The sequence below is a fragment of the Bos indicus genome, chromosome 28, assembly GCF_029378745.1.
Source record: "Bos indicus isolate NIAB-ARS_2022 breed Sahiwal x Tharparkar chromosome 28, NIAB-ARS_B.indTharparkar_mat_pri_1.0, whole genome shotgun sequence".
NCBI classification, from domain to species: domain Eukaryota; kingdom Metazoa; phylum Chordata; class Mammalia; order Artiodactyla; family Bovidae; genus Bos; species Bos indicus.
Window position 1 is genome coordinate 9,663,901 of NC_091787.1, and position 25,432 is coordinate 9,689,332.

The following is a 25,432-nucleotide window of genomic DNA, read 5'->3' on the forward strand; positions in this document are numbered from 1 at the left end:
AGTTAGCTCTCGATTTTTTAACTGGTTTAAAGCCAATAGCTGCAAAATGTCTTTTTCAATTATCTTTTGTGTAATTTAACTTGGAGAATTCAACAGGAAGTCACATTGCTCAAAGCGGGAGGTAATTTTCTGAGTTTTGTTTTGTTTTTTTTTTAAATTGCTCCAAAGTATGGTGCTGAATCACATAACTGATAATATTTTCCTCTGTATAGGATTTCATGGAATGAATTTTATATGCTAATCTCACTCTTGAGTCTATCTTAATTTTCCTGAAATTTATTTTCCATTTTCTTTCATTTTTCTCATCACATTTTAAGTTTTGGTCACGCTGCATTTATGTAAAACACTAATTCTGGGATAGGGTAGGACATGAAATAGATGCTTGGAGTATGTGTTCTTTTTCAGAATGTGAAAGAATTTCTTCTTATGCCCTCTTAGATCAGCTCCAGCCTGAAGCTGGGGGTGACTTGGTGCCAGCAGTTCCACAGGCTCAGGGAAGACCTCCATATTCGACACCTAACCACTTAGCATGGATGAGGCCTAATCCACACTGGTGGCAAGGTGGGAGACCTTGGGCTAGGGACGACACTGCCGTGGTTAGTTGGTCACTATGGGAGGTGACTAATTAAATCCTAGATGTTGACTAGTGATTTAGCAGAGATGCATTTGAGATTCAGCCTCAGCCTCTACCCCTTTGCTCTGGGTATGTAGGAAGGAGAGGAGAGATTCCAGTGTTTTGCATTTTTTCAGACTTCAGAAAGAAGTATTCTTCCACCTGGAGAAGTTTGCATAAATGGAAGCTTAGAAAAAAGTGGAATTAATGTCAAACCAGAAGCACTCTTTTTTAAAAAAATTAATTTATTTTAATTGGAGGCTAATTACTTTACAATATTGTGGTGGTTTTTGCCATACATTGACATGAATCAGCCATGGGTGTACATGTGTCCCCCACCCTGAACCCCCTCCCACCTCCCTCCTCATCCCATCCCTCAGAGTTGTCCCAGTGCACCGGCTTTGAGTGCCCTGTTTCATGCCTTGAACTCGGACTGGTGATCTATTTCACGTATGGTAATATATATGTTTCAGTGCTGTTTTCTCAAAGCATCCCACCCTCGCCTTCTCCCACAAAGTCCAAAAGTCTCTTCTTTACATCTGTGTCTCTTTTGCTGTCTCGTATGTAGGGTCATCGTTACCATCTTTCTAAATTCCATATATATGTGTTAGTATACTGTATTAGTGTTTTTCTTTCTGACTTACTTCACTCTGTATAATAGGCTCCAGTTTCATCCATCTCATTAGAACTGATTCAAATGTGTTCTTTTTAATAGCTGAGTAATATTCCATTGTGTATATGTACCACAGCTTTCTTATCCATTCGTCTGCTGATGGACATCTAGGTTGCTTCCATGTCCTGGCTCTTGTAAACAGTGCTGCGATGAACATTGAGGTACACGTGTCTCTCTTAATTTTGGTTTCCTTGGTGTGTATGCCCAGCAGTGGGATTGCTGGGTTGTATGGCAGTTTTATTTACAGTTTTTTGAGGAATGTCCACACTGTTCTCCATAGTGGCTGTACTAGTTTGCATTCCCACCAACAGTGTAAGAGGGTTCCCTTTTCTCCACACCCTCTCCAGCATTTATTGTTGATAGCTGGACAAACTCAAACTTCATGCCTGTATCATCCATCTTGGGCAGTTTTTATGTTGGAAAGGAGCACTTTGATTTGTTTTGTTTTTTTAAATCATGAAATCCATCCATTTCTTCTCAGCGCCCTTTTCCAGACCATCAAATAGACAATGACCAGAATTGCACTGAGAAACCTTGGATACATACTAAATATCAATTATGTTGATTTAAACATTTCAGTTTTTACCAACTAGCTTTAAAAGAAATGTCACTGAAATCACATCGGGCCTAAACTATTGCTTCCTGGGGGAGCTTCGTGGAGGAAAAGGACATAGGTATATTTGTGTGTTTAAGCCTCTGAGGAAGAGGAAACATACAGTCTTGACTTGTGTTCTGTTTTGAAGCTAGAAGCAACTCCTTCTTTATAACTTTTCTTCCTGTTTGAAAATCTTCCCCGCCTCATAGACTACCCAGGATAACTTCAGAATCTTTGGTCTCCAAGCACACAGTAGGCACAGATGGTCATGAGGAGTCTGTGGCGTTTGTTAGGCTGCTCCAGGGCTGCGGTGCAGTGCCCCCTGCCGGTGGCCACTCCAGCCTCCCAGTTCAGAAGGCTCCTTCTGTGCTAGCTGGTCTAGGGCTGAACTTCCATCTTACAGCCCAGTTCTGTGGCTTATGGCTTTCATCCTTTGCTTTCTATTTCTGTAGGGAAATATGCTGAGAAAGGGGACTGGTGAAATTTTAGAGGTTTTGTCTGTCTCATTGTGAATGAGTTTTTAGAGTCTTTCCTTAGAAGCCTATTAAAAACACACTCAGATATTACACCTTTAATTTTTTTTTTTGCTTGTTTTCAAAAATTGCCTCAGCAATTCACACTTATTAGAACATGTCAAACAATTCAGAAAGTAAACTTTTGTCTCTTCCTTCCCAGATTCAGTCCCAGTTCTAATCTCCAGGTAACCAATGCTGACATTTTGGTATCTGTCTTTGCTTTTTCTATTATACAGACACTTTAAGGTTGGTTGGTTGGGGCAGGTTGAGGGTGGTAGTATTTTGTTTATTTTTTAAATAAAATTCTATTAAACACACTGTTTTTGCTAGTTTAGTTTTTCCCCATAAAATAGCACATTCTGGACATCTTTCCAAATGGGAATGTATTTTAGTTGAGGAGAAAGAATATGAAAGTATGTGACTTGGGGAAAGCTGCTGCTGCTTTAAGGGGGAAAGAAGGAGGAGAGAAGACTGGCAACACTGTCCGTTTAGTGGGAGTGGGAACTATGGTTATCACCCTTGTGCATGGAATTGTGGCAAAGTCTGCACTTCTGTCCCAGCCTCAGGGCCCTAGATTAACCACATGCAGTAAGGAAGGATGTATATATATCTTCAGTTCTCACTTTAATATGTTATGCTCTATACTAAAATAGCAGATATGTAGCCTGTGCTATTGTTATAAACATTCAGCAATCAGAGGGCAATTTGTTGGTAAAATCAGGTAATTTTAAGCATTAAAGAGTGTTTCTTCCTCAGAACTGACATTTTCAGGTTTGGCGAAAGAAATTGGGGGTTGAGCCAGTGTTAGGATAAAATCTTGTTGCTTTGACCTCTCTCTATTACTGTGTGTTGAATTTATTTAGGTCCGAGTTTCCTTCCGACAAGTAGAAGGTGGGCTTGGGTTGGAGGAGTGTTGGTGTCTCCTGGTGGGAGGCGGGGAGCAGCAGCTGGGGAGTGGTATCCCATGTCCCCTGCCACTGTCTGCTTCTCCAGGGTCTCTGGCTGGTGGCCCAGTTCATCTGCAGGAAAAAAACTCCACTTTGACCTTTATGACAGCAAAGTGCAATCACCAGGCCAGTCTGCTCCCTTAGTTCAGACAGGCTGCTAATAAGTGTGAGGTCACAGGTATGATCCCATTGGCAGAGAGCTGAGGACATTGTCCTCTTTTGATCCTAGATGTCTTTGTTGCCTGGGCCAAAAATCCATGTCTTTTCCCCTTGGCTTCCCCATGTTAGGGTGGGGAGAAGGTCATTCTCGCTTTTCAAGGGATGTTCAATATTTATTTATAAGTACTGTGAAATTTTTCTCTGGAAAGCACTGTAGAAACACATTATCTCTAGTGGTTCTGAACAGGAGTTGTGTAGCAACTGTCAGCCCTCATGGATGTGCTTTTCTCCCTGACCCTCTTTTCAGAACCCACACAGCAGTTAAAATAGCCCCAAGATACAGTGCGCCCGTGATCCACGTCCTGGATGCATCCAAGAGCGTGGTGGTGGTAAGTGTGGGCCTCATGTTACTGTGGATCTGTTGTAACGAGAAAACAGAGAGCATTGAGAGTTAAGGGTATTGCTCAAGATCTTCTGTTTATTTTTGTCCTATTCTACTAAAAAATTGTCAGACTATCCTAGGGCTTGTGGTAGGGTCACTGCAGGTATCTGCATTGCCGGAGGAGGGTGGGTCAGTGTGTCCTGTGCTTTCAGGGACTTCTTCCTGAGCCAGCATCAGCAGTGCTGGTCTGAGCAGCAGAGCAATGATGCCAGGACACCAACCCAGAGGGGGATTTCAGTCATTTACAAATATTTACAAATATGAGTGGGCACTTTCTTTACTCTACCTAATAGAATGTAGAATTTATCAGTTTTTTTAATTGAAGTATACTTGATTTACAATGTTATGTTAATTTCTGCCATACAGCAAAGTGATCAAGTCACACATATTTATACATTCTTTTTTTTTTTTAATATTCTTCCCCATTATGGAATATAGTTCCCTGTGCTATACAACGAGACCTTGTTGTTTATCCATCCTACATACAAAGCTTACATCTGGTAATCCCAACCTCCCAATCCACCTCTTCCCCCATTCCCTCTCCCTTGGCAACCGCCAGTCTGTCCTCTGTGTTCATGATTCTGTTTTTGTTTCCGAAATACATTCATTTGGGTTCTGTTTTAGATTCTGCATGTAAGTGTATCATTTGATATTTGTCTTTTTCTGACTTCACTTAGTATGATAATCTCTAGGTCCATCCATGTTGCTGAAAATTTCATTCTTTATTATGGTTGAGTAAGAGGAATGTAGAATTTTTTTTTAATAACCCATTTCCAGATAGAAAAACGTTTAAACTGAAATGGGCCAGTTGACCCTACCTGAAGACAGAAAAACATTCACAGATATATGTTGAAAACGCAGAGTTTAGTGAACATAATAAACAACTTACCTTAGTGTTTTTTCCTGCTTTTCTCTATCATGAAGCCTAACATTTTCTCTTGTTATGTATTTCATTATATTCATTGACTAATGGGATATAATAGCTGTTGGGAATCTGAGTGACCATGTGATCCAGTGGTTTCCAAGTATGTTTTTGCCACAGAAACCTTTGCAAGTGACATCTTTTCTGGAAACTCAGTGGGCAAATAAGGGTGACCCCTTCCCCTCCCTCATCCCACTCCTGTTTCTCGTCAAACGAGCACAATTTAAACATCACTAATCCAGTGCAGAGATTCCCAGGTGGCCCAGTGGGTAAAGAATCTGCCTGCAATGCAGGAAACCTAGGTTCAATCCCTGGAGAAGGGCATGGCTACCCACTCCAGTATTCTGCCTGGAGAAGCCCATAGACAGAGGAGCCTGGTGGGCTGTAGTCCTACAGTCACAAAGAGTTGGACGTGACGGAAGCAACTGAGCACACACAGCACGGTCTAGTCCAGCCGTCATATTTGCAGGCAAGGAAGGTCACTGAGGGCCTGGTGATTTGTGACACTCCATGCGCTATCCCGCAGCCTGGATGAGGGCCACCACACTTCCCGAACCATTTTCCAAAGGAATTCTTTCAGACCTGTGAATTAAAGCTGTACAGTAACCGCTAACATTATTAAACATTTATAGTGTGCCCAGCACTGCACTAAGCGCTTTACATGGACTTTTTATTTAATTCTCATGAAGTAGATGTTTTCATTATCCCCATTTTAGAAGCGACGAAACGGGAACAAAGAGGTTAGTAACTCTTGAGGCCACAGATCCCTCAAGTAGCAGGTGTGGATCGGAACGCAGGTGGCCTTACTCTGTGCTGCATTAGTTAAACTTGTTTTGTTAATGTTTAATAAGTCTCCTTTATTAAGGATAAAATTAAATTGGGCTGAAATCATAAAATTGCAGTTTTTTAATTTGAAATTTACGTAGACTAATGTGCAAATAAAGTACATTTCTACAACTCAATTTTGAAACACTATTTATATCTTATATTTGGATTGTATTTCCTAGGAGCTTATTTCAGGTCCATGGTTGAGTAACCAGTGCAACTCTCTTTAAGGCTAGTGCTATTTTCAAATGCTAATGAGCGACTGACTTTCCCATTTGAAGACCAGGCTGTTGAACCCATTTGAGTACACAGGACTGATACAGCCCCTACAGGTCAGGGTGTAAAGCTGGGAAGCACTTGGCCTCTTGATTCCAGCTCTAGGACACTCTTCCATTGTCCTGAAGAGCTTAAGCACCATGGGCCCAGCTGGAAGCCAGCAGAGGAGGAGGCAGGGGCATCTGTGTTCTTCACTGTGTGGTCCAGCCGACTGTGGTTGGTTCTTCTCATATACAAAGGAACAGCCACCTTTGAAATCACTCAGATATAAGCCTGATGATAAATCAGTTGGGTAACTGCTGGTGACACATCTTGGGAGTCATTGGTAGAGTTTGTTTAGGCTGATTTGTTTAGATTGATAGTTGGTTTAGTCTTTTGATCTCACTGCAGTGAGTACGACACAGGCTTATGCTCTGGCTACTGTCTCATGTATTTATTTGAAAGATTCCAAAATATGGTAACTGCTTAATAGTTGGAGATTTAGATTGGGGGATGCCTCCTTGCTTTTTTCTTTTTTTATAATAAAAAACAAGATGCCAGAATTTATTTTCAGTGTATTCCCTCTCATTGTGCTGTAATTTGCTGTGAGAAAGAAAAAGAGGAAAAGAAAAGCTGTACTGTGTCAGATGGTTGGCATGAAAACCCACGTTGACTCTGATTTTGTGATTGATCATATGGAACAACCCATATAATTGACCATGAACTTGTTCTCATTGAGCAAGTCAGCCTGGGCAGGAAGGGGCTTGTCACCATACCTCTGGGAGCAGGGGTTCCCTGGGGGGTGTGGAAGGGGCCAGCCAACGGAAGCAGCACCTTCCATCTCCCCAGTAGTTCCTGTTGGGTGCTGTCAAGTTCTGGAAATAGCGAGGCTTACTTTCCCAGAGTTTAAAATCTAGCAGAATGTAACAATGTTTTAAAATCTTCAAAGCGTTGGCTGCATGTACTTTGGGGACTCGGGAGTAGGCATTCCTTCTTGTTTTCGTGAGCTCTACTGAGTTTCCTAAAGGAGAACTCCACTGAGGCGAGGCTCATGTAAGACTGATGTGAATACCATTTGGGGGCCTAGTTTGAGGCTTATCACAATGGCCTTTTCTGATTTTGTTCCTTAATAAAGCGATTTGGTCTTATACTCACTCATAGGTCATTGGATTGTTATTAGAGATACTTTGGCAATTTACATAGAATTCTAGACATTTAAAGCTGATGGGCACTGTAGTTGTCATCCAGCCTAATTTCCTCCCTTTCCAATAACGATATTGAACTTCCCTGCCTGTTTGTGTGTTAGAAAATCCTGCTGGAGGATGCAGGGATAGGGCAGAGCTGTGATTTTGGAACTGATGTGATTAGCGGCAACCATGTCTTTCTTCTTGGTGATTATATTTTGAGCTTTGGTGGAAGAGATTCTTCTACCACCTTGGTAATCGTAGTCATAAATATTCTTGGCTGAATCTGTTTTATAGTTTACTGAGTAGCCTCACATTTCCCAATCAGTTTCCTTTCTTGTTTTAGCAGAAGTTCATGGTTGACTGTGAAGATCAACCTCATTCTGGCAGCAAACATTCAGTAAGGATGGAAGTAGACACGTAGACAGATGCTGGAAGCCTGTGAAAAGTGCAGTGATGGAGAGAGAAACAGAGTATCTTTGAAACCCTGAAGAGAGGGTGCCTACCCAGTGTGTTGTGGATCCCCAGAACCCCCTCAGTTTCAGTGATTTATTCAGTGACTCACAGAACTCAGAAATGCTATTAAACTCACAATCACAGTTTATTACCATGAATGGATACAGATTAAAATTGAGTGAGATCGAGAAAAGGCCAGGCACCAGCTTCCAGGTGTCTCTCCCTATGGAGTCATATGGACAGGGCTTGATACTTCAGCTAATAATGTGTGATAGCATGAATGGAACATTGCCAGCTAGGGATGCTAAACAGAGCCTGGGTGCCTTGGGCTTTTACTGGAAGCCAGTCACGTAGGTGTGGCCTGCTCACTTGACTGACCTTAGTTACTCAGTCTTGAACCGCTCCAGAGGTCAGACAGAGCACAAGCCAAGTCCCCCGATAAATCACATTGTTAGCATAAACAATCTGGGATAGCCCAAGGCCCCAGGTAGACAAAGACACTCTTTATCACTGGAGGCTTAGTATTTATCTCACAGGAACTGTCCTCTCTTAAGAATGTGCAGCACTGAAACGTCCCCAGCCTACTGAGTTAACCCTTTACTGTACAGCCAGGCAGAAACTGGCATAATTGGTAAAGGGAGGAAATGACGTTAACACGGGAAGGCTTCCTGAAGGTTGTGACCTCAGGACTGACCATTGTTATGCCTGTTTTATCTTCTTTCGCTGCTCTGTGGTTACTGAATTTTGATCTTGCATTTCCAGTGTTCTCAACTGTTAGATGAGAATCTAAAAGATGAGTACTTTGAGGAGATCCTGGAAGAATATGAAGATATTAGACAGGACCATTATGAATCTCTCAAGGTAAGTAACAAAAACCCCCCTCTTGTTTGGGTAATAGAACGATCCTACAGTTATTATCTTTATTTTGCTGTTGGAAGAGGGGAAGGTTTGGGATCATTTTAGGAAAGTCCTACTTTCTGCTTCACATCAGCATTCTTTACTGTTCCCAATAATTTTTGGCTATATTAAAATTAATTTTATTTATTCTGCCAAACATATATTGAGTAAGCAGTAGGTGTTGGGTGCTGTTTGCTACCCGAGTTATGAGAATGAATAAAACATGAGCTCAGAGGCAGCAGCAAGACAGGAACTGAGACAGTGTGCCTAAATGACTCCCACAGATCCTTATTCTTAAGGAAATAATGGAAGAGAATGAAGACATTAGGAACCTTGTAAGCTTCTCTCCCTGATCATCCAACACTCTCTGTGCAGAATAGTGTTTCGAGAACTATCCTTCTCTAGAGGAGCTTCACAGGATCTGTGGAGATCAGGCATGATTACGCTTTAGAGGTTGTCAGGATATTTCTTCCTGGTTATCTGCTTACTGGGCTTTGTGTTGTGGATAGGGGATGCATTTTGGGGATGGCCCGGTAAGTGCAGTGTGACGACCAACAGTGAGAAAGGAATACGTTCCTGAGGTGTTGGCTGGACCAAGACACTGTGGTAGGCTTGCCCACTCCTTAATCTGCCCACAGTTGGCTGTTTCTTGGTTCTGCCTTCTGGGCCTCAGGGCAGTCGGTGGCCCCAGTGAACCCCAGCCTCAGGTAAAGTTCGGGCAGGAGTCTGCCCCATCGCACGCTTATTTACCTTACAGTTAAGGCTGCAGGTCTGCCTTGCATTTATGTATACACGTGTACTGGATGTGGATTGCATCTTTACTCTCTATTGTTCTGGTGCTGATGTGAAGCCATTTTAGATGTAACAGGAAGAGTTTTCTAGAGTATGAATTTTTGTTTTCTTGTAAAATATATTTACTAGCTTCCTTGGACATACTTTCATAATAGCAGCTGAAAATCTAAGTCTCTGACTGAATAACTTTTCTTTTTTCACAGGAGAGAAGATACTTAACCTTAAGGCAAGCTAGAGAAAATGGTTTCCATATTGACTGGCTGTCAGAGCCTCCTCCAGGTCTGTTGGGCTGTGGGTTAGAGAAATGCGCATGTGATAGCTCTGAGCTGAAGAGAGGTTTGCATTTCCAGGTCAGCAGAATCAAACAGGCAGCTGGAAACTCTTAATTATGTTCAGCAGTGATGATGAACGACAATGATGATTGAAAGTGAAAGTCAATAGGTGCCATTTATAGATAACCAAACACTGTCCTGAGATTGAACTGCAGCAGCTCTGAGTCCTTGACACAACCCTGAAATGAATGTGTTATTATCTCCGCTTTAATTTGAAGAAATGGAATTTCAAGTGGTAACTGGAAAGGTTACTAACATTCAATCTCTGCTGTGTCTTCTAAACCGTACTCTTGCCTCTGTGCTGTGCCTGAGTGGGCCTTCTTCATCTGGAAGCCATTCTAGAGACCTGCCTGGATGGCAGTGTCACCGCTTTGGCCTGGGTCCCAGCCGGCCCAAGTACAGACATGGAATGTCTGAAATTGCAAATTCCTGCATGTTGAAGAGACTAAAACATTGCAGCAAAGCAGGCTCTTCTGTTTCTATTTACTCTTATTCTCACTCGGACGCTTCCCTCTTATGATTTCTTTCATTTGGTTTCTTTCCCTTCTGGTTTCTAGCCTTTCTTGCCTTGCATAGGTGTTCACTATAATGTGTAAGATATTTTGATAGGTTCAGAGAGGCATGAGATATGAATGCAAAACTGAGACAGGGTGAACAGGGGTTATATTAATTGAATCCATATTTCCAAGGTAATACCTCTCATCTGCTTCCATTCCTTATCTCATCCATGTTCTACACATGCTCAGCAGAGTGATGGGTATTAAACTGGAAACGTAGATGAGCTGGGTTCTAGATTTAGTCCAGCTGCGTTTAGCGTGAAGAAGGCACATGGGGAATTAAGAGGCCCGGGTTCTAATCCCAACTTGGCTCCTGTCTCTGAATCCCTGAGTGGCCCTGAACATCTTACTTCCATGTGTGACAATTTCTAAAATGTAAGAAAGGAGTTACTTTATGGAAATGTTGTGAGAATAAAATAAGATAATATGTGTAAACCTTTGAAAAATATGCATTACTATACCAGCCCAATTGATGATTTTGTCTTCAGCTTTCGCTATGAAATTGGGAAAATATCACAAGGGAAAATCTATTTTAGTCAAGTCAAATGTCCAAAATACATCTCAGTAGAAATAGTTCCCTCAAGGTCCACAGTTCCAGGAGTCAGTGGTGGCAGTTTTCAAGAGCTGTTTAACCCCCTTGCTGCTGCTACTGCTGCTAAGTCACTTCAGTCGTGTCTGACTCTGTGCAACCCCATAGACGGCAGCCCACCAGGCTCCTCCATCCCGGGGATTCTCCAGGCAAAAACACTGGAGTGGGTTGCCATTTCCTTCTCCAATGCATGAAAGTGAAAAGTGAAAGTGAAGTCGCTCAGTCGTGTCTGACCCTCAGCGACCCCGACAGCGACTGCAGCCTTCCAGGCTCCTCCGTCCATGGGATTTTCCAGGCAAGAGTACTGAAGTGGGGTGCCATTGCCTTCTCCAAACCCCCTTGCAGGGCCCCTCAAGGACAGCCCAGTCCTGGCATATTTTCAGGAAGTCAATAAAAGGAAAAGGAAGGGTTCTTCTTTTCTAGGTCTTCGATGGTAAACCTAGAAACCTCAAACAAACCTCCAGCTCTGACCAACAAGCTCATTCAAGAATAACACCCTTCAGTCACCCAGAACCAGTGTTTCCCTGTCTTTCCAAGCAAGAGGACACTTCAGTCAGGAGAACAGCTGTAGTTTCTTTTTAATTACCAAACAGATCCGCAGAATAAAATACTTAGAAGGAAGGGATTGTCCTGTATAGTAAAAAAATGACCAGGAACACATGGGAAAAAGCTCCCATGAGTGATATAAAAAGGTAGAGATTTCTAGGCAAAATTAAGAAGCTGCGCATACTTTTCCTATACTTTGACCTCTCACTTATACCACCTAATGAGAGAAAAACACTCTTGAGACTTCCTGTGTTATCACTGAACACCAGAGCATGGTGGTTTAGTTTAAGTTCTTTGATCCCTGTTTGCAGATCAGGAAACTGAGGATGTGAGGGCTGGGAAGCGGGCAGCAGAGTGACCTTGGACCCCGGCCTGACCCCCCCAGGCTTGGTGGCACAGGGGGCAGCAGTGGTGTCCAGGAAGCCCAGGGGCACCATCTGTCTCTGAAATCTTCACCAGTATTTCACTTAAGCCTCACAAGGCAGTGTAAAGGAGAATGTATTGAATATCCATGTACCCCTACCAGTCACCTAAGAAGGAACCTACTGCCTATTTTAAAAAGACAGAGCAATACATAGTGGAAATCCTGTGAGCCCCTGCCTCCCTGGCAGGCCCTGAACCTGATGCCTGGCTTCCATGCATTTCCTTAGACTTTGATCACGTGTATATGTGTCAGTGAAAGTGAAAGTTGCTCAGTCGTGTCCAGCTCTTTGCAATCCCATGGACTATGCAGTGCATGGAATTCTCCAGGCCAGAATACTGGAGTTAGTAGCCTTGCTCTTCTCCAGGGGATCTTCCCAATGCAGGGATCGAACCCAGGTCTCCCACGTTGCAGGTGGATTCTTTACCAGCTGAGCCACCAGGGAGGACCAGGAATACTGGAGTGGGTAGCCCATCCCTCCTCCAGTGTATCTTCCCGACCCAGGAATCAAACCAGGGTCTCTTGCATTGCAGGTGGATTCTTTACCAACTGAGTATGAGGGAAGCCCATATGTATCAGTAGGCAATATAGATTATTGATCATGTTTTAAAACTTGATGGGTGTGGCTTCTTCTATGTGTCTTTCCCCTGTGCATTTTCTTTTAGTGTTATCTTCCTCTGTACAAGTGAAGGTGAGCCCAGTCTGCCTTTTTTCTTGGGCGAGGGTGAGGGGAGGGGTTGAGGGAAGTTTCCAAGGGTGATGTAGTCAATCAGCTGCAGGGGAAGAAGACTTTTATTTAAGATGTGCTGCAGAATTAGGCCTTCTCCACAGTAATTTCGAGTTCCCCTCTTTGTAAAACAACTCCTCTGGGTGACAGGAGGGAGGCAGGGCATGGGAGCTGACAGAGCAGGATGGAGCAGGCCAGGAAGGCTTCTCATAGGTGGCTCTGGGCACAAAGGGTGCTGAGCCACAGGCCTGCCCTGGCATCATCAGGGTTGACGGCTACTCCTTTCCTGCAGTGAAGCCCATGTTCCTCGGGACTCGGGTCTTTGAAGACTACGACCTGCAGAAGCTGGTGGACTACATTGATTGGAAGCCTTTCTTCGACGTCTGGCAGCTCCGGGGCAAATACCCGAACCGAGGCTTTCCCAAGATATTTGACGACAAAACTGTAGGTTAGTACCATAAGTGCTTCCGTCCTGCTCTGATATTCCAGACATTGTCTTGGGCCCTTGAAGATGAGAATAGGTAGTGGAGCAGTGGGTTTGGATTATGCTGGATGGAGTGTTTTGTTTTTTGTTTTTTCTTTTGGCTGCACCTCAAAGCTTGTGGGGTCCTGACCAGGGATCGTACCTGGGTCCTTGGAGTATGGAGTCCTAACCCCTGGGCTTCCAGCAGATTCCTAGAGTTCATTGTTACAATATGATATAGGATATTGTTTACCTGCTCAGTCTTTTGATGGTTTTTAAACTGCTGGGTTGATTGTTATTTATTGACTAAACTTGGCATTTCGCTTACCCATTCTGTACTGAATCTTTGTGGACATCAATTACTTGCTGGGCATTGGGGATCTGCAGAGAAGACGTATCATGGCTGCCATCTGGTACCTGCTGGCTGGGGCAGCCGTGGAGGGTGATTCTCGTATGATAGACCGGGCTTCTGCTTCAGGGCTAAGCCCAGGCCTCTGTGGACACTACACCGGGAGATGAGCTCAAGCTCAAACTGGAAGATCAGGAAAGGCTTCCTGGAGGAGATGGTTTGAACTGCTCTTTGAAGATTAAGTGGGAGTTACTGAGGCTGGGACTGGGAATGTGAGATGGTGATGAAGTAAGGACACTCCAGGCCGAGGAGACCGAGTGGGAAGGCACGGGCATTTGGGCTGATTTGAATGGCAAGGAGTCCATTGTGCCCAGTGGAGGCAAGGGTTGGGGGCAACAAGCCAGTCGATAGATAATCTGCTTCTGTCTTCCAGCCCTGCCTCAGAGACATGGGATCTAAGCCCATGAAGGCTAAGCCCTTCAAAGGGTTCAGTAACAGCCAGCTCAGAGCGAGATGAGGAGTGGACTGCTGGACATGTGGGGTTAGGGCTGAGAGGAGCCTGAGAGACCGCCCCTTGCCCCCTTCCTGGAGGGATCCCTGGGGTTCATATTAGGATTCTGGGATACAGCAGCTCTTAGGCTCCCCAGGGTGCAGTAGTGAGAAAGGGGCTCTAGTTCTGAAGTGCTCAGGAGTGATTACAGGGAGCAGTAGAGAGGCCAAAGTAGAACTGGCTGGCCAGGCCCTGGTGAGGCCCTGAGGCCCTGCTGGCACTGCTGTAGCCAGGCGAGGCCTGTGGGATCCCTGCAGCACCCGAACCCCACTCCACTTTGCAGGCTGTTCTGAACCCCAGGGGTCACGGCGAGGTCAGGGGGGCTGTGTGTGCACAGGGAACACGGTGACGGGAGGATCTGGCCTGCTTTGTGTCACTCTGTCTGACACGTTACTGCAGGGAGTGAGAGCTGGCGCCCTGCCTTTTGTTAAATGGAAAAATCTGAGTGGTGTGAGCTGGTTGAGCCGACTGTGTCTGGGAGCTGTACTTAGCAGAACCGCTGAACCCTCAGCTGCTGCACCTGGGGCTGTGCTGACTGCAAATACTGACTTAAAATGTTTGAGAGGAAAAGAGAGGAATAAGAAGGGAAACTGGGGACAAGTAGTCGTTTTAAAAAGCTTTCGCTAGTGGGTGTTATTGAATCTCTAAGTGAATTCTTATATTTTCCTAATAGGTGAAGAGGCCAAAAAAGTCTACGATGATGCCCAAAATATGCTGCAGGCACTGATCAGTCAGAAGAAGCTCCAGGCCAGGGGTGTGGTTGGGTTCTGGCCAGCACAGAGCATTCAGGATGATATCCACCTGTACGCGGAAGGCGCAGTGCCACAGGCCTCGGAGCCCATAGCCACCTTCTACGGGCTCAGGCAGCAGGTATGGAGGCCGTGCTGCCAGCGGGAACAGATAAACAAGATTGGCATAAGTCTGAGCTTTGTGTTAGCTTGGCTCCATGCCCCCTCACCCCAGATGACCCATCGCAGTCATGAGCCCGAGGCTTTGTGATGGAGAGAATGGGGCAACACGGGTTTGGAAGCTGGGCCTCAGGCACCAGCAGGAAGGAGGTGTTTCCTGTCAGATTGGATGGGTGAGGAGTAACGCTGCTGTTGCCTCGGGGTCACACACAGGTGGACTTTCACTTGCTCAAGAATGTCGGTTTGGGTCCAGGCCTGTTGTTAAACCAGGCTGGTGGCCCCCTTTCTCAAGGAGAAAACAGGTGGGAGCAGACTTCCACTGCATGTCTACTGGGGGCCAGCTGCTTAGTAGGGCACTTGATGGAGCATCTTGTTTAATTTCCACTCAGCTTGTTGGCAGGCAGTGTCTATGTGCAGAGGAGAACACAAGGTCCAGTGGAGAGTACGCTAAGCCCCACAGCTTGGAGGGAGCCCAGCCTGTCCACACCCTCACACCACTGGCTCCTCCTGGGTCAGAGAACAGGCTGTTCTGCACACGGCTCCGTCTCTGTGCCCCTGCCATTGAACATGCAAGTTTTTAAGCATGTCCCTTCAGCTGCTATAAAAAAAAAGGTGTCCTAATCAACTGGAACCAGAATTCACCAGTCATTAACAAAGGGTGGTAGAAAGTTATTTTTGCAGGGTCTTAACTACCATTCTCAGTCCTTCAAAACTATAGTATTGCTTTTCATCATAACCACCATATAATTCATAATACAGATATTTTAGCTGTAACAACATCTGAGGGAATCCTTAAACTGGGGACATTAAAAGGTACCTTAACAAGTTAAATGGGAGTAGTTACAGCCTTGCTGTTTGCACCCAGGCCCAGCACATCCTCATTGCACTCAGGCTCAGATACCGCAAGACACAAGAGGATTCTGATGTTAAGTTCTCGCCCCGCCTCACTAGGGAATTAGTGGCTTTCCTTTTACCAAAGTAACTCAGTTCAGAAACCTCCTCCCTGGCCTGAAGTTCCCTCCTTCAGTCCTGTGTCCTCTGATCTCTTTTTACACCCAGCACCGTTCCTGTCCAGGCAGTCTATGATGGATGGTATTAGGGCATTTAATGTAATGACCTCAGTACGTATATACTTACCTGGATAGATATTTCTAAGGAGGTGCTTTTTTTCCAGTACACTGGAAAATTCTGACTATAGCGACTCACTGCACTGGGGGGTCTTCTCTTGAGTGGCTCTGATCGCTGTGTCTTTGAAAGTGCTGTGGGGCTCTATGACCTGTCTCTCCTTATGGTGCCGGGAAGCTTTGCCTCTCCCTCTGGCTTTTGTTAGCAAAGAGCAGTTGATGGGCCGAGAAGGCAGCTTCTCCCTGCGGGGCTGGCCCTGGGTCTATGACATTCCCATGTGCCTTTGTCAGCTCCCTTCTTGCCTGCAGCCGCTTAACCATTTTCTGCCCGTGTTGATTAAACTGTACTTGTTTCTAGAGCTGGCAAGCAAATAACTACGAAGATTCTGGCTGGCTGCTTACTGATTATTCGTTCTGTCCTAAGCAATGCTGCCTAGTGGTCAGGAGCCTTGGTTGTGGATCTGACCTGCGACTCTCTGCCCTTGAACTAGTTCTTCAAGCCCTTGCTGCCTCAGATTTCTTGTCTGTAAAATGGAACTGATGGTATCACTTACTTCACAGGGTTATCGAGATGATTTAATTAATTAGTTCATATAAAGCACCAACTAATGCCTGATATATAGTAAGCACTCAGTACATATTAGCCATTCACTATTTACCTTCTCAGCAAATATGTGTTGCTTGTGAAACATGTGTAAGAGTTTGCTTGTCAACTTAGCAGCAGGAAGAGTCAGTCATCAGTTGGAGATGGAAAACAGGGAGAATGGCTGCCTGGCCTGAGGAGAGAACCCCAGAAGCAGATCCTGCTTTGTTTAATCAGTGTCCTTAGCTGTCTCATGACTCACCAACACCCATGGCTGGCAGCATGTGGCCCTGTGTTGCTGACCTTGGCCGTTGGTTGAACTGCTTCTGTCAATGCAAAGTAGAGGCTTATACACCAAGTAGACCTCTTTTGAACATAACTTCAGGATTTAATGTTGATCTCTAATTGACAACACTTTTGGAGGGAAAAAAAAATATCTTATGTAACTGTTTAGGGTTCTAGTTCCAGTAGGCATTCAGTAGATATTTGTGAGTGTGTGAGGTTAACTGGTTTCTCAACTGTGTGTACGTCATATCATATAAGTCTCGTTCCGTTTGTTTCAACATGTGTTTATTGAACACTCTATATATCATGCACTCTTCTAAATACTGGGGTGAACACAACAGACAGCCCCGTTTGAAGCTTGTATTCATTGGAAGATGCTAGATTGCTGTTTGCTGTGTGTTAGTGCCGCATCCATGCTAATGGCCGCTCTACCCACTCCTTGCGTTTCAAGGCCGAGAAGGACTCTGCCAGCTCGGACCCCTACCTCTGCCTCTCGGACTTCATCGCCCCTCTGCACTCAGGCATCCCCGACTACCTGGGCCTGTTCGCCGTTGCCTGCTTTGGGGTGGAGGAGCTGAGCAAGGCCTACGAGAAGGAGTGTGATGACTACAGCAGCATCATGGTCAAGGCGCTGGGGGACCGGCTGGCCGAGGTAGAACCGTGGTGCCCTGAGGCCAGGGTCCAGGGCTGGGAGCCAGGGACGGGCATGTGTGTTTATGCATGTGTGTGCTTGAGTGCGTGTGTACTCCTGGCTCTAACAACACGTGTACTCTTAGATCTTGAATTCATGAGTTGCTCTCATGCCTCATCTTTGGGCACAGAGCAGCCTTCAGCAACACTGTAGTTGGAACGGCCCCCAGAGCCTTGATACAATGTTTTCCAGAAGAGCCAGAGAAAAGCCAAACAGATTTCTGATTCAGAGCTTCTCGTTCTGATGTTGAACTCCTCGTTAGATCCCTCATCTTCCTCTGTGGGGTGGGGCAGCCTATGTTGCTGTGGGGGCCACTTCCCTTTTCCCGAGGCCACTGTCACGATCCACCCACCCCTCCTGGCCACCCGTAAACCAGAACCTGAGAGTCAGGAGAAAGTTTGAAGGGCCTCAGAGCTCAGATCTTGGACTATGACCTTTCAGAGTCCAGACAGACCAAAACTGAGCCCCAGAGCCGCTGGTGACACTACAGATGAGTTGAGACTGTCGGCTGTCACTTGTCCCTCTGCGGATCTTCCCTGCCTGCAGGGCGAGTGGGATAGCAGGCAGGATGGAGGCAGGAGAGGGGCTCCCACCTCTGCCTGAGCTGTGTGTTCCGTGTCCTGGTCCCAGGCCTTCGCTGAGGAGCTGCACGAGCGGGTCCGCAGGGAGCTGTGGGGTTACTCTAGTGGTGAGCAGCTGGCTGTGGCTGACCTGCGGAGACTGCGCTATGAGGGCATCCGGCCGGCGCCCGGCTATCCCAGCCAGCCTGACCACACTGAGAAGCTGACCATGTGGAGGCTGGCGGACGTGGAGCAGCGCACAGGTCAGTGCTGGAGAGGGGTGTGCATCTTCCTTGGGTGACACACACAGTACTGAAGGAGAGGCATGAAGGGGTGACGGGGAAAACATGGAGAGGGGCTTATGGTAAAATCCCCAATCCCATCTTTCCTCATTGTGCGTGTGCTGAAGTCATGTCCAACTCTTTGTGACCCCATGGACTGTAACCTGCTAGGCTTCTCTGTCCATGGGATTCTCCAGGCAAGAATACTGAAATGGGTTGCCATGCCCTTCTCCAGGGAATCTTTCCAACCCAGGGATTGAACCCACATCTCCTGCGGCTCCTGCACTGGAGGCAGATTCTTTACTACTGAGCCACTGAGGAAGCCCTTTCCTCACTGCTCACAGTCTGTTCTAGCACTTCACCTCCATAACATTATTATTTTCCAACAAGAGGAAAAGAAACAGATTTTAATTTCTGCACATGGAGGTCCTGTAGAAATGGGACCTCTTCCCTCCATATTATCAAGTGGTGGTCTTACATCTCCATCTTTAGGTTTATCAGTTTATTATTTTCTCTTCACAACAGATGGGAGCTTAGCTGATTCATACCATCTCACACATTGCCTACCCCATTCCTTAATATATGTGTGTTACTGTTTTCAGCCTCTCCGCTAGTGAGTGACCTCTGTAACCTCTAGTAAGTAACACACTTCACATCGCTCTGTCCTTCCATTTCTTCCAGGAGCATCCCTGGACTTTGGTCTCACAGAACTCCCATCCTTCCCTTCCGCTCCCTTCCTCTTTATATCTACACTACTGTTAACGCACTATTGTTAGTGGAGGTCATCAGAAGCGTGCCATCCACGCTGGAGAATCAAAGAATGTAGGTGCACGTGGGGAGCTGTGAGGCTTGTTGAATCTGGGCTGGCAGGAATAGCACAGGCTCAGAAGCCGGGCGGTGGGGATTTAGGACCCATAAGCCAGCGGGGTGACCTTTGGCAAAGCACTAAACCTTCACACTGCCCTGTTGCCTTGTCCAGAAAGTGAATGACGTAGGCTAGGTAGCCGTGACGTGGGCTCTTGCTTAGTGGGGCCCAGCTGTCAGTCATCCCTTAGTGACCTTGGCCCCACAGGAGCCTCTGCAGTCCCAGATGGTGCCCTCAACTCCAGGGTTGGGGTCCTTGTTTAGAAGGCCCGGGTGTAGCCTCTGTGACTGATCTTGGAGGGCGGGGGAAGAGTGTACAGTCTTCCAGGCCTCCTCCCCACCCCTGCCCTGGTCACAGGAGATCTGCGTGTCCTAAATTTGTTCATCCCCTTGGTGGGAGTTTGCTACACTACTCTGCTCACAGCTTTCATGCCACGTCATGTGTCCACCTAAAAGGCACAAGTTCACTCTCACTCACTTGTAAATAAGACTTTATTGGGTGCCAGCAACTGGCAGGCCTGTCTCAGCACTGAATAAACGTGCATTTTTCCTCATGGTGCTCTCCTCAGGCATTAGGTTAACAGAATCGCTGGCCATGGCACCTGCTTCAGCAGTATCTGGCCTTTACTTCTCCAACTTGAAGTCCAAGTATTTTGCCGTGGGGAAAATTTCCAAGGATCAGGTAAGTTAGCTGTTTCATTGTAGGCGGCATCCCTTGGTGCCTGTCTTGTTTTAAATGGAACTGTTAAAGCTATTTTACATGTGAATGAGAATAAAATGAGAGGCAAAAGATGAAGAAATTTACCCCCACTAATGTCTTGCTTTGGTTTCAACTCATTACTCCAATTCTAGTCCTCCCAGGTATAAATAGACCACCCTCTCCTCCCCTCCCCCTCACTCCAGCCAGGCCTCTAAGCACCAGATAGTTACTACATATTGTTTTTCTGCCCAGAGAATAAGGCACTCTAGTGAATAAATAAATATCTGTCTCTGCTTAACTCAGTGGATCACTATTAATATTAAGATAAGACGTGGAAGGTACTTAGAGTATCTTAGTGAATGCTGAGCGAACTTTAGTTCAGAAAGTCATATCATTTTGTTTTAACAAACTGCCTTTAATCTTTTGCAGATTGAGGATTATGCTTCGAGGAAGAACATGTCTGTGGCCGAGGTTGAGAAATGGCTTGGACCCATTTTGGGATATGATACAGACTAACTTTTTTTTTTTTTTTAACCTGTCTGTACTTGGTGATCCTCAGGGAAACAGTCCAAAGTGCCTATTATAATCATAACAGCGCAATGGCCAGGAGCCCATCTGCATCTGGTTGCCCTTTGCACCACTCCAGGGTGCGGACCGTTGGGGGGACCTTATAGAAGACCAGGGTCTGGACTTTGAATAAAGAGCAGCGAGTCAGACTCCAGGGGTATCCCTGGTCCCTTGGGGACTAGAACAAGCTGGAGATGGAGGTCTTTTGCATTTCAAAGCAAGTCAGACTTTTTTCATTTTTATCCCAGACCTAGGAGGTCACTTCAGTTGAATAGAAAATGTGACCCTTTGGCAGAGTGATGCTGTGAGCAATGGGACATTTAAATCTGAGTGGTTAGAGCTGTTACTCTGACAGGGAAGAAGCATCACTCTGCTCTCTCCCAGAGACCTCCTTTCCTGAAGCCTCCAGGAGATGCTTAAAGGCATCCCTTTAGCCAAAGGCACACTCTCCCTGAGGCTTATTAGAGGCGCTCAGGCTGCTTGCCCTAGCGAGTTAAATACAGCATTCTCCAAGCATTTTGTTCTCTCATAATTTCCTATTCCCTCGCCCTGAGGGGGAGGAAGGAGGTAGGCAGAGGCAGCGGCCGCTAAGGGTGGTTAACCCCTGGGTCCTGTTCCAGAGTTGAGCAGGCTCAGCTGCGCGTCCTGTGCAGAGTGGGTGGACGGGCAGCCTCACTTCTCAGTTCTTCCTTTTCTGCACTGCCCCAACTCCAAACGTGTACGGTATCGGAACAGCACGTGGACTTGTTCATGGTTAGTGCAGGGAGATGGTTGAGAGTGTGGGCTTTAAGTCAGACACACCCGGATTCAAGTTTCAGCTTTGCCACATGCTTGCTATATGACGGAGGCAAATTACTTCAGTTCTCTTAACACAATTTTCTCATCTGTAAAATGGGGACAGTGATACTAGTTCCTCTCTTGTGGGCATGAGACGTGGATTAAATGAGAGAACGCATGTAAGGCGGGTAACATGGGTCTGGCATATAGTGAGAGCTTGATAGACAGCAGCTTCTGTGAGGTCTGTAGAGCTCAGCACAGGGTAGGTACTCAAGGAAAGGGAATAAGAGATTGATGGGGTGAAAAGACATTCAGGAAGTGCACGTGGGAATGACTGGTTCCGTATACTAGGTACCCTTTCTGGAACACACTTGAACACAGTGACTGGAGTAAGAAGCTACTTTCTATGTCATTGGCATCATCAGATCTCATTTCCTGTAAGACAGTCCCCTCTCCCCTCGTGGTATAAGCTGGCCTCATCCCAAAGCAGTTACATCAAATATACACTCAGGTATGTTGGAGGTGAAAGGGGGAAAAAGCTTAGCAGTTGATAATCCTATATAACAGCATATACATGTGTTCCTGAATTGTAACATGGCTTTTCAGGCATCACTGGCCCTTAGAGAATTATATGCTTTCTTTTAAAAAGAGAATTATATGCTTTCTTTAGGGTCCATTTAATCTGTCCTAGATGCTCAGTTGGAGGACTTATTCCTCTTCCGTAGCAGCTCTGTTACTCTAGGTGTTGGCACATCCTTCTGTATAAGAAAGAATAATCTTTTCCTAATATTTTAATTTATTTTATCTGAATCACACTTGTTAAAAGTTTCCCAGTTTCATTAAATGTTTACCATATCTTTTCTCAACTCATAATGTGACAGAACGGCTTCCTTCATTGTATTGTTGATCTGATCCTGTGATGGATGCCTTTTATCTAAAGACAAAACCAATTTGTTCAAGTTTGAGCCCCTGTATTTTCATTAAAGAATATAGAAGATAGCTTGAGGAAAACCCCTTCTTTAATTTATGTCAGGTGACCTCAAAGGCAGGAAGGTGACCATGCTGTACCCGGAGTCTTTTCTGTGTCTCTGCCCACACATCTAGAACGTCACCTTGTCATCAGCATCCATGGCTCTCACATCCACTCGCTCACTCTCATCATTCCCCTTAGGGATCCCATGTTTATTTTTCCCTCTAAAGAAGCACTTGTTTGGAAGCTTGCTCACTCTGCTACCTGTGTATGGGATGGAGGCCAGTGTATGGGATGATGGTAGAGGTCAGGTCTTATAATGTCCTGTTTCTCCTCTGAGACATTCTGCTATTCCTTCCTTTCACAGCTGGGCTCATTTAGAGACTAGCCTGTCTTCATTTTTCTCAGGCTTGTCTTCAACAAGTATCTGAGTGTCTGTTTTATGCCAACCACTTTTTCCCATTCTCTCCTTAACTCAGTGAAGTTAAGTGTTTTTTTTTAAACCCATCTCTTCTGTCATAAATGACCTCTTAATTGTTAGATCTGTTAAGATCTAACATTGGCTATTCTAGTGATTTTTCTTCTCTGGATTTGGGCAATGTTGACCACTTCAGAAATCGTCTTTCCCTGTTTCCTCCTGACTTCACTTTTCTGGTTAACTTTACATGTTTCTTATTTCTTAGCTTTCATAATTTTCTCTTCCTCTACCCATTTAAATCCTGGTCCTCACGATCCCATCACTAGTTACCTTCTTAGTCATGTAGTTTCAGTGGGCAATCTCATCAAACTAGTATCTTTATCCAGACTCCTCTGTCCTGAAGAACATAGCATAGCAAGCATCCAGTATACAAGAGACACCTCAAACCCAGTGCGTCTCAAACCAGTATCATCTTACTCTTCTCAAATTCTTGATATATTCAGTAAGGAAGAATTCTACCATCGCTCCAACAGAAACCTCAAACTCACCCCAATTTGCACATAAAAGACACACTTTTAGTTGGGAAGGTGAAATACCTTCCCCAATACCTTAACCAGATGGTTAAGGCAGGCAGTGTTTTAGGTTAAGGCCTGATTTGGGACTTGAAGTATAAAGGTGAAGAAGCAAGGTAGAAACAAATGAAGAACTGCCTTTGTTCATGAATACTGAAGGTTGTAAGGGTGTCAGATCTCCCCCTAAATTATCTGTAGACTCAACGCCATTTCAAGCAGAAATTCCAACAGAGGTTTTGCTGAATGTGATGAGCAGATATTTAAATGTTTGTGGAATGGCAAGGGACTAAGATAGCTGGATGCTTCTAACTATGATGAAGAGGTTGAGGAGACTTACAAGATAGTAAGTTGTATTGAAGAGTCTGTGGTGCAGGCGTTCTGAGCAGTGCGGTGAAATGAGGAGCCTGGAAAGTAGCCCATGCATATATACTGACCTCTGAGATATGATGAGATGGCATGGCAGGTCAGTGGGGGACGAAGGGTGACTCCGTAAGTAGTTTTAGAACAACGGTTATCCTTACGGGAAAAATGAAGCTCGGTTCATGCCTCACGTCTCACCTAGCAATCAATCCCAAATACGTTAAGGTCTGAGTTGCAAAAAGCAAATATTTAAATGTTTGCATGAAGAAAAAATTTGTTCCTGTGGGCAGGAACAAATCTCTTGAGACATATGCTAACCATTAAAGATGATTAAGTCAAATATATTCAAACTAGCACTTAGGTTAAGCTAGTAAACAATTTAGTGTAGTAAAAAGACAAACCAAGACTTGATATTTACAATACTGTTAACTGAGAAGGAAGTAGTAAGAAGAATATAGAGAGAATTCCTATTTTTTAAATAATAGGAAACAGACTTCCTCTTCCCAGGATGGTATCTAGAGGCGTTCAGGACGGTCCAGCATTTGATATGCCGCTATAAGCTTTCCTACAATACAGCCTCTTAACAAGACTAGGCTGTCCTTAACCCCTGGTAATAGAATCGTTTACCTTTATACCAAGAAAGTTGGGATAGCACTAAAATCCGCATGTGGTGTGTGCCCAGGCCACCTTCAAGGAGTTTGTGCTGTGAGACCTAAGGTTCTTTATGAGGTGGTCTAAAGCAAAAAGACATGTCAGCCAGGCCTGGTTTTCTGTGTGGATATATGTCTGTTACAGGATCAAGTGCACTTTCCTTACCAAGGAGCAGAAAATCAAGCAGAGAGTCAGAAAGCTAAATTTAAGAAATGAAGCTTTTTTGAGTAATTTTTAAAAATCAAAAAGAAGGAAAAAAAATGAAAAAGACTTGAAGAGGCATTTCACAGAAGAGAAAATACATGGGGCTTATAAATCAATAGAAACCTTGTGAGATACAAATTACTATCACAATGAGCTTGTTAAGTTACATCCATAAGATTTACAAAGTTAAGGAATCTAACAGCACCAGGTGCTAAAGAAGATCGTGTGAGCTCATTTCATGATCTGTAAACAGGCGCCCCTGCTTTAGAAAACAACCACACCTCACCAAGTTGAACATTTGCACACTTTGGACTCTAACTTATGAGTCCACCTTCCAGCTATGTATCCAGTAAATGCCTGCTTTTGTGTACCAGGAGATATGTACAAAAATGTTTATAGTAACGTCTTCATGATGCTTATAACTGGAAAAACTGAAATGCCTTCCTGTCTACAGGACAGCATTTAAGTAAATTAGGTGTATTAACAGTAAGGAATATTATTCTGTAGTAAAAATATAAGTGAACCACAGCTACACCTGACAAGAAGAATGAATCTCTGAAAATATTAAAGAAAAAAAGTCCCAGGATATGATTGAGGCTATTTTTATTGAGCTCAGAACCAAGCAAAACCAAAGAGCATCTTCTCAATGCATGTGTAAATGGTAAAACTAAAAGTGTGGAAAAAAAAAAAAAGATAAGCCAAAACTAACCTCTGAGAGGGAAACAGAGGGAGCAGATATCACGGACACATGGTTAGACGCTGGTTATTAGTAATGTTCAGGTTTTTGGGTTATAGGTTTATGGTTATTTATTATGCTTCACAACTAGTTTAATATTACAGAGTTCTGTATGTATTACATATTATAAAAATAATAAAGGAAAGAATGGAATAATAAGCCAGAATGTGGGGTGCTGACTTTGTAGATGTTTTTTATGTGTCAAATATGTTTTTTAAACAAAGGAAGGACAAAGAGCACAGCAATGCAAAGGTCGGGGGTGGGAGCTGAGAACTGAGCATCTGTGCCCGTGTCCAGCTAGACCCAAGTGTGGCTCCAGATAAAGGCTTTGAAGGATAATCACTGGTGGTACCCTGTGCACAAGCAGAGAAT

At 44.8% G+C, this 25,432-nt stretch overlaps 1 protein-coding gene across 7 annotated transcripts in view; it reads left to right on the forward strand.

Annotated features, from left to right (window-relative positions):
- The window catches only part of MTR (5-methyltetrahydrofolate-homocysteine methyltransferase), a 135,610-nt gene extending 110,391 nt beyond the window's left edge, over positions 1–25,219 (forward strand). For all 7 annotated transcript variants that reach the window (XM_019953916.2, XM_019953918.2, XM_019953921.2 and 4 more), the window contains 9 exons: positions 3,810–3,891; positions 8,349–8,447; positions 9,479–9,554; positions 12,740–12,895; positions 14,483–14,679; positions 17,161–17,361; positions 18,031–18,223; positions 19,675–19,787; positions 20,235–25,219. In XM_019953916.2, coding sequence (XP_019809475.1) covers positions 3,810–3,891; positions 8,349–8,447; positions 9,479–9,554; positions 12,740–12,895; positions 14,483–14,679; positions 17,161–17,361; positions 18,031–18,223; positions 19,675–19,787; positions 20,235–20,321 — 1,204 coding nt within the window. In that variant the 3' untranslated portion in view covers positions 20,322–25,219. The remainder of the gene's footprint in view (positions 1–3,809; positions 3,892–8,348; positions 8,448–9,478; positions 9,555–12,739; positions 12,896–14,482; positions 14,680–17,160; positions 17,362–18,030; positions 18,224–19,674; positions 19,788–20,234) is intronic.
- Positions 25,220–25,432: the final 213 nt, after the last annotated feature.